This window comes from Lycium ferocissimum, chromosome 12, assembly GCF_029784015.1.
Source record: "Lycium ferocissimum isolate CSIRO_LF1 chromosome 12, AGI_CSIRO_Lferr_CH_V1, whole genome shotgun sequence".
Classification (NCBI taxonomy): Eukaryota; Viridiplantae; Streptophyta; class Magnoliopsida; order Solanales; family Solanaceae; genus Lycium; species Lycium ferocissimum.
In genome coordinates, this window is record NC_081353.1 from 29,597,444 (window position 1) to 29,607,074 (window position 9,631).

The 9,631-nt window shown below is 30.2% G+C and overlaps 1 protein-coding gene and 1 long non-coding RNA gene across 2 annotated transcripts; both read right to left on the reverse strand.

Moving 5' to 3' along the window:
- Nucleotides 1-775: 775 nt before the first annotated feature.
- Nucleotides 776-2,861, reverse strand: LOC132039898 (class V chitinase-like). Its single transcript, XM_059430451.1, has 2 exons — nucleotides 2,354-2,861; nucleotides 776-1,434 (listed from the first exon to the last, which is right to left on the reverse strand). Exons 1-2 carry the CDS (start codon nucleotides 2,808-2,810, stop codon nucleotides 791-793), a joined length of 1,101 nt encoding a protein of 366 aa, XP_059286434.1. The 5' UTR covers nucleotides 2,811-2,861; the 3' UTR covers nucleotides 776-790.
- A 4,695-nt stretch (nucleotides 2,862-7,556) lies between these two features.
- Nucleotides 7,557-8,890, reverse strand: LOC132040435 (uncharacterized). The gene is made up of 3 exons (XR_009410687.1): nucleotides 8,710-8,890; nucleotides 8,546-8,623; nucleotides 7,557-8,008 (listed from the first exon to the last, which is right to left on the reverse strand). It is a non-coding gene; the product is annotated as an uncharacterized LOC132040435 (long non-coding RNA).
- Between the last annotated feature and the right edge of the window lie 741 nt (nucleotides 8,891-9,631).

Consider the following 9,631-nt stretch of genomic DNA (forward strand, 5'->3'; position numbering starts at 1 on the left):
GCTTTTTTTTCATCCCCCTCCGGTTTGGGCCCCGGGAAGGTTCAAACCCGCAAAATAAAATAATCTTCAAAGGCCTCCAACGAAAAACTGAAATCAATTTGGGATGTCGTGCGTGTACCATCTTCGCCTCCCTTTTTTTCTAAATCAAAACAAATTTTGCTCGATACCGGTTGTTAGGTTTTTAAATCCCAAATCCGCCCTTTTTGAAAGGGGTTTTCCCCGGGGAAAGTTTGGACCTTTTTTACCATTAAATAAAAAACCCCCTTTTAAAATGGGAACCCCACTTAGGGCCGGGGGAACGAAAAAAAAAGCACCCCGATTTAAAAAGGGTTCACCCCCCGGGGAGAGCTACGTCCCGTTGGCCCGCCATCTTTTTAAAATATTACAAGGGGGTTTACAACACTCCCTCCAACCCCAATCCCATTCACTCAAAAATTTTTACCCCCGAAAATTCTCTCAAAGCCCTTTTTCTTATTTTGGGCCTTTCCCCAAAAAATTTTAGAATTTTTTTTTCTCTTCGTACGTGTTGTCTTCTTCAATTTTTGTGTTGTGTTTAGCAAATGATCTTGGTGTCTATTTATAGGAATGAATTTCCTATGATGAGGTCGGCGCTTACATCGCGACTAAGATGAGGTAAGCGCTTACATCACGTACGTGAACAAAAGAATTGACTTGTTGGCCAATTCCACACCCAACAAAAAGTTCGCCCAACCTTTTTTACTACTCAAAAATACCTAAATATTTCTTCAGCTATAAAAACGAAGAACGAAGAAAGAAAAAAGAAAAGCGACTAACCTGTTCGAGAAAGTCCCCAATTTTGATCTGCTGCAATGTGCCATGCAAAGTAACCAAGCAATCCTCTACCTTTAACATAAGTGACCTTATTTCTAACAGTTTGAGTATCATCATAACTAATCCAAGTATTTCCAGAGTAACAATAATCTCCAACAATGGTTGAATTATACACAGTCGTGGCGCGACTCTGCACTATATAATCCCTAATTTGGCTATAAGTCATGGACCCATCATCGCTCGAACCAACACTTGATTTTCCTGAAGCAGGCGCCCTAAGACCATGAATATTCGCGTTAACCAATTGCCATGCATAGCCATAAAAAGGAATTCCAAGAACCAATTTTTTTGTTGGAACGCCAGCTTGAATCCATGCAGTAATTCCATCACTTCCACTAACACGGTTTACGGGGTCAAATAATTGTGCATGTGAATTGGTTTGTGATGGTGACCAATTTGGTCCATAGAAGTCATATGCCATGAGGTTGATCCAGTCAAAGTTTCTTGCCACTGATTGAACTGGGTAGGTCAAACCGTTGACTCGTGGTGAGTAGGAAACTGCCGCTGTGAGAAGCAGCGCCGCCCTGCCGGAATTTCTCGCCTCTGTATTGATGGCAGTGCGCCACTCATTCAAAAGAATACCTGTTGAAGATGTAATTAAGTAAATAAAAGTTTGTGCTATCTAACACTTTAAAGTTGAAATTGGTTGATCATACAATTCATTATATGAAACCATACGGGCCATACGTTTTGGATTCAAGTCTTGTCTAATTATTAGTGGCAGAGGGAGCTTATATTTTACATGTTCAATTGAACCCAATATTTTTGTTACAAATCAAAGAGAAATAATGTGTATGCGCGCTCGAGGGAGAGAGAGAGAAATTTAAATTTTAAAATTTAGTAGTAGTATTAAATTTTGACCCATAATTTCGAAAGTAAGGAACTAGAATTCATGAAGCCAACAAATTTAACTCCTAATAAATCCACCTCTGATTTTAACCATTATAAAAGATAATTTCAAATTATTTAGCAAAGAAAAAGAATCAAACTCCTACCCAAGGAGCATAATTACATAATTAAGTAAATAAAAATTTATTTTCTTACATTTTGAAAAAAACGTTAAGTGATGCGGGATATATATATGGGAACCCCATCTTAATCAGAGGTCTCGAGTTGTAGTCATGAGAATTGAGAACTTGAAATTTTCTTTTTAAATGGGTTTTATACAACGCGAATCTAGATTAGTTGGGCTACTAAATATGTGATACTAGGTTATAAATCAAATTAAAGAAAAAAAAAAGAACACAAGTACTAAAATGATCACACAATTCAATACTCTGTCCATCTCAATTTGTTTATATGGTTTTGACTTGACTTGGAATTTAAGAAAATAAAGTAGATTTTTTAATCTTGTGGTTGTAGTCTTAAATTAAAGATATGTATAATGTATCCAAATACTTTTTAATCTTGTGGAAAAGTTGAAAAAAAAATTCAAAAAAAAGAAAAAAAAAATTCAAATAAAAGAAAAGTAAAACAAATAAATTGAAATCGAGAGTATCACCAAAGTTTGTCATGTCTGTAGCTGATTCTGGGTATTCCCAATCAAGATCAAGGCCATGAAATCCCAATTGCCTAGCTAATCTGATTGATGAATCAATAAAACTTTTTCTTGAATTTGGTGTTCTAGCCATGACTCCATAGGCAGTTTTATCAGCTCTTCCTCCAGCTATGGACAACAAAGTCTTTACTGAAGGATTTTTCCTTTGAACTGTACTTGTAAATTGCCTGAACGAATCTTGATCTTCCGGCTTTATGATTAACTGATTTGATTGAGGATTAAGATCAGCAAATGCACAAAATAAATGAGTGAAAAGAGTTGAATCAATGTTGTTTAAAGCTAATCCACTGTCCCTGAACCAGTATCCTCCCTTAATAACATTTTGGCCATTTGAGATAACAAGTTGCTCGAGGAAGAAAAATGAGAAGATAATTCTGAAAAGTTTGATGGAATTAGCCATTGAATTGAAGGTTAATTGGATGATAACTGATTTAATATGTGACTTCGAGTTTAGGTATTATATAAGTTTGAAGATTTGAGTTATAAGATTATTATTACCGTCTACCGGCGGCTTTTGTGTCACTATTATTACCGTCTACTGGCGGCTTTTATTTCACTAACATTTAGTAGAAAGTAGTGAGTGAATCTTGATGTTTCTAAAAAGGGTATTAGTCAAATAGCTGATATATTATCCAAATTATTTAATTTTGTGATATTTCTGGTACATTCAAAAAAATGTTGTTAGTAAATTGTTTTGTATTTACTTTTATCATTAACGGGCTCTAGCGTGGAATGATGGACTCTATATATTTAAATTCTTCGAAAATAGATTTAAATTTATCCCTCAACTTTTGAATATGATAATTATCCTAAGACCGGGTGCTTGTTAGGGGGTCAAGGGCAAAAAAGACTTTTTGAGAGTAATATTAGACTAAAATTTTACGAATGATACAGTTATTCTATTTCGACTAGTACATAAACAAATTTAAATTTAAATTTAACCTTTTTCGCATTAAAATGATACTCCCTCTGTTTCAATTTATGTGAACCTATTTCCTTTTTAGTCTGTGCCAAAATGAATGACCTCTTTCCTAATTTGGAAACAAATTCACTTTATGAAATGATTTACAGCAACACAAATATTCAAGACTTATTTTGAACCACAAATTTCAAAAGTCTTCACTTTTTAATGTCGTGTCCAGTCAAATGGATTCACATAAATTGAAACGGAGGGAGTATTATGGTCTTTACACAAATAGCCGGTTGGATTTAATATCTACTTTTTCTAGGCAATATATATAGCTTATATACGGATGATATACGTTATAAATATATTATACATGCGCCAGTAATTCTTAGTTCAAATGATTGGGTGAACGACAATTTAGTTTATTCTTCATTCTTTTTACCTTTCTTTTGATTTTGATTGGTATTTCATGGTTTCTTGGAAAATGGATCATTTGTGGTGACTTAGTCTTATGTTTGACTATTTTATCACGTAATGATGTAAATTTGAAAATTTTGTTGCCGGTCTTGCATGGTTTCTTGTAAAAATGGATCTTGGTGATGGATTTGGCAATTGCTTTGACTTTTAGAGTTATATATAGACTGGAGAATTTAAGGATCCCGTTTGGCGATGAAAATTTTTCACTTTTTTTTTTTTTTTTTGCACTTTATTTGAAAATTAACATTTTATCATGAAGATTTTAAATACAATTTGAAGTTGTATTTGAAAAATACCTAAAATCTTGTTTTCACTTTTTTTTACTTTTTTCATTTTCACTACATTCAAACTACCAAATATTCTTTGCAAAACCTATAACCAAACACAACTCCATCTTCAACTCCAACTTCAAAATTCCAAAAAAGTGAAAAATATTTGCTTTTCATGGCCAAACGCCTACTAATATCAGTTTATTTTTCGACCAAGGCTCTATGAGGTGGTGCTCTATAGGATAGAAGAAAAGATGATGTATTAGGGGTCTAAACTAACGTAATGGGTTAGACAATTTCATTATTTGACTAAATTTAACAGCAGCCCCATGTAATCAATTTGATGATACTACGGAAGGATGTGATAGAATGGATGGATCAGCAAATTTTAGATATCGAAATTTAAATTTGGATTAGTCAGATTAGTGAATTTAGGATATTAAAACGTGAATCAGAATCAATAAATTTCGGATATCAGAACACGAATCTAAATTAATCGAATCAACAAATTTAGATCATTAGACTGTGAATTTAAATTAGTCGAATCAGTAAATTACGGATATCAGAACGCAAACTTATGTTTAGCCTATTTGGCCAAGTTTATTTTTCCCCAAAAGTGCTTATTTTAAAAAAGTAAGGTGTTTGGCCAAGTTTTTGGGAGAAAATAAGTGCTTCTGGGAAGTAGCAGAAACTGTTTTTTAGAAGCTAAAAAAAATAATTTCTTAACAAAAACACTATTTTTAAAAGCGTTTTTGAGAAAAATACACTTAGAAGCACTTTCTAAAAGTTTGGCCAAACACTAATTGCTACTCAAAAGTGTTTTCTAAAATTAATTGACCAGACACAACTTATTTTTACCAAAAATAATTTTTTGAAAAACACTTTCAAAATAAGCTGATTTTAGAAGTTTGGCTAAACACCTAAGTAATTTGTATTAGTTTTGATTTATTTTTTTTCTTTTACTCAAAGATCTTTAAGTTTTTGTTCACTATAATATTATATTACTTGAAATAAAAAGGTTATAATTATTACTTTACTATTATAGAAATGACAGTAAGGGTGTACGAACACAGTTATAAGTTGTTGTATTATATTTAATGTAATTACTATACTATTACAGAAATGACAGTAAGAGTGTATGAACACAGCTATAAGTTGTTGTATTATATTTAAGGGAAAACTACGTATATATACATGTTAAGGAGAAATATTTACGAAACGTAACGATAGTTTTCCTTATTTACAAAACATAACGATATATTACAAAACATGACGGATTTTCATATATTTTTCGTTTTTTTATTTTTTTTTGAAAATATATATATTTTTTATATAAAATTTTAAAAAAAAATAATTTTTATATATAAATATTAATTTTTTTTTTTTTGCTCAATGGCTTAAAAAATTACCTCATATTTCTCCTTATGAAAGTTGTATGAAATGTGTATGTGTGAGCAAAATTTTTAATATAATTTTCATATACAAAATTTTGAGCGAAAACTTTAAGCCTTGAATATTGTATGAAAATTGTTACAATGTTGTTGTAGTTGTATTAATTTTCCGAAACCTAATATGAAATTTATATACAAACAATGTGAATGAAATTCTAAGTCTTGAGGAAGATATACACATTTCATACCATTCTCATGCATAAAATTTTAAGCATAATGTTTAAGCCTTGATCAAGATATACACATATACATAAAATTTCTTTTTAAGCCTTGAGCAAGATATACACATTTCATACACAAAAATTTGAGCGATTATTTTAAGTCTTGAATGTTGTATCAAAGTTATATACAATGTTGTTGTAGTTGTATTAATTTTACATAAATCTAACATGAACTTTATACATGAAAATGTGAGCGAAATTTTAAGACATGAGCAAGATACAAATTTCATATTGTTTTCATACACACAATTTTGAGCGGATTTTTAAGCCTTGAACGAGATATACACATTTCATACACTAAATTTTGAGCAAACTTTTTAAGTCTTGAACGAGATATACACATTTCATACAACTTTCATACATAAGTTTTTGAGCAAAAAAAAAATATTAATTTTTTTAAAAAAAAAAAAAATTAAAAAAAATTTTTTTTTTTAAAAAATAAAATATTTTTTAAAAAAATGATTTTTAAAAAAATAAAAAATAATTTAAAAATATTTTTTTTTAAAATATAAAGCATGTTTTGTATAGGATTTGTAATGTTATGTTTTGTAAATATAAAACTATCGTCACGTTTCGTAAATATTTCTCCTTAAGATGTATATATATGTCAAAGTGTAAATGTAAATTGTACTGTGGACTTGGGCCCATTTCATTAAATGAGTTCAGGATTGTTTGTCTGTTATACTATTGACCTACGCCTTTTAATTAACATGCCTTACCACTATATATAAGAGACAATTCAAAGAGCTTAATAGTATTTATTTACATTATTTTTAACCATTTTTAGTTATTGATTGCAACTAAAAAGAATTTTTCCTTCAAATAGTTTTCTGTATATTTGTTATTTCGGGGGTTACTTCATTTAACAAAGTATGTTTTCAATAAATCAAGATATTTTCAAACATTTTTTGGTAATAATGACCCATGAAAATATTTTTGGAGGTGATTTTATGTACCAATTTTTTTCTATCTTATTTTTGCCCCTACATTATTTCTTTTTTATTTGCATTGTCGTTATCTAGTCAATTAACGCATATATTTTGAAGCCCTTTAAAAGGGGATATTATTTCACAACTAAAGTTGTTATCTATATTCAATGTAAATTGTACATGGAAGCCCATTTTCATTTACTACTATTATAGAAATGAATAAATGCAACAATTTCCTTTGTTCAATGTGATTGATTAATTAGTGATGCTCGTGCTGAGCATGGATCCAACACTTATAAAACTTACATGTTTGAGCTCATGTCAACAAAATAATCTGAAGTAAGATAATTTAGAGAGAACAACATGACTTTATAATAGCTCAAAAAAATAACGATGCCATTAGATACTAAACAGAAGGAAACAAAAGAAATTTAACCCACTGATAGCCAATTCAATTAGTTCATCTATAAGGATGCGTAGCATCATTGAGCACTGCATGCTTGCTTAGCTATAGAATTCAAATTACAAAAATAATAAGATTACAACAATTGATTTTGGAGATTCTTCTCCATTTTATTTTATTTTTGTCACTTTCTTCTAAACAACCTTATTGTTGTCTTGAAAAGAAATACATTAGCATATACCTCTAATACATTGGCATATACGTTCCTTGCACTTCAAGATGTATTTCTTACCCGTCTTCAAGATCTAACCTTCAATGAAAAGTTGATAATGTACCGTATCAACTTATAGATATTCGAATGAACTCATGAAAACATTTGATAAACTTACAGGGTACACAACTCTCTCTTTTAATGCTGAAAGGGCCACTTCCTCTTTTCAAGTTGCAAAGTTATTAGCAGTTCGTCTCTAGTCAATTAACGCATCCAACTGGAAGTAACAAATTCCAAACAGGGATAGCATTTCAACAACTAAAATGTATCCAATAAAACTTCTTGAAGACAACTCACCCTATTATCAGTGAATAAACGCACATCAATTGACCTCCTTGTTCAATGTCTTGAATTAAACCCTATTATCCTCGTATACTTTGTCAAAAATGCAATCAAATGTTCAACTACTTACTTAGCAAACCCATCTCTAAAACCTTCTAGGGTAAAAAAATAAAAAATAAAAAATAAAAAATCTTTACATCAGTTCGCTAAACAACTTTGATCAGAATATCAAAGAGGAAAATGATATCCATATTCAAGATTTAATTTAATTAATTTTTTTGAGAAACAAAAATTTTTCTTTCAAATTTGGAAGCCAAAATAAAACAAAAAGAATATATTTCCTTACCTTGAGAATTACTCGAGGGACAGAGAACCAAGAAGCGCGCTGCTGTTGGAAAAACAGAGTGAACAACCAAATCATATTGGAAAAGCAAAAAAGAGAATTTAAGGAAACAACAAAGACGTGAAAAACTGGAGACATCATGAAAATTATCATTATTTTGAGCAAAAAACTGGAAGTTCATTTCATTATTTAAAAATACAATTACATGTTAACGTTTAAAACTAAAAACTAAAATCCCTATACCCATATTTACATCATCAAATGTCTTTAGCGTCTTCATTTGAATTACTTACATATTAACATGTACTCGACAAATATCATATAAACTTACTTAATTGATATATTATCAGTAGGCATGTTTACTTGATTTTTCAGACGTTTGTAGGTGCATATATCATGTGCAAGATGAGTTATTCAAAAGTGTTATTTAATATTTAACAATTAGTATTCAATGTAGTTCTCATGAAATATTTCTTATACTATTTTTCTTCTTTCTTCTTTAGACCATATTGTCAAACACATAAAAAATATGACAAAGGCTGGTGTTTCTTGAACATTTTAGAATTTACAAAGAGTAATTACCTGATATTCTACAAATTGTCAAGCAACTCATACTGCCAAAAAAAAAAAAAAAAGCCCAAAGAAGCACTTCACAATCACCTACAACAACAAATGTTAAAATTAGAATATGCAAAATGCAACTCTAACAAACAAAGGATCATGATATGTTTAATTTCTCTATTTACCTTTTTTTCTTTTTGAGAACTTGCGTATTATTTTCCCCACATGAAATGTACTACAACAAAAAATTCATATTAGAGAAACTAACAGCAGTTAGTTTTATCATAGGCATAGTAGCAGTTAATACACATCACTTGAGTTGAAAGATAAACAAATATCAACTTCTTAAGATAATACATATCTATTTATGAAGATAAATGCTACTTACACTGATCTCACTTAGTCGAAATAAGCAAAAGCATACATTTATACTCCTAACCTGCTTGCATATGCACGACAAAGTTAGATGATACATACATTTATACTCATATGCAAGTCAAAAGGCGATACATTTCGATATAGGACTTGATCCAACTTGAACATTAATGATCTCATATTAAATGCATTTCAAACAAATATTTCTTTAACAAAAATGATATATAATGCGTACTATACATTTTTGAATTGTTTTTTCTAGTGAACGTCAATAATGTATCTTTGGAATTGTTAAATGAGAGATGCTTACTTGATAGAAGCCTTAAGGTGAAAAATTGGCATAGGAAACTTCTCTAATTTTTTTGGACATTTCATTAAACACCTTGGTAGTGTAAACGTTCTTCCTTTTTTGTTACTGTTTTTGCTTCAGATCCCATAAAGGCATTTGAACACACAACCAAAAGCATGTATAGAGTCTATCTATAAAACATGAAATAAAAACACTAAACTAAAATGAAAAAATCAGAAAGCCAAAAGAAAATGATGAATAATCTTTAAAAAGATAGAATAAAATATTTACCGATAAATATTGAAAGGAAATTGCACAAACTAAATTCAAAGGAACATAGGATTTGAGAATGGAAGAGAAAGAAGAGAGACTTCAAAGGACACGTGATGCAGTACACGTGTTCCAGAGAAGGACAAAATCAACAATCAAAATGAGAGGCCCCA

Excerpts from the sequence above, each read along its gene's own strand:
- LOC132039898 (XM_059430451.1), bottom strand. The coding sequence starts at position 2,810 with ATGGCTAATTCCATCAAACTTTTCAGAATTATCTTCTCATTTTTCTTC. Across the intron at positions 1,435-2,353 it reads TACAGACATGACAAACTTTG|GTATTCTTTTGAATGAGTGG; the intron begins GTGATACTCTCG and ends CATCTTCAACAG.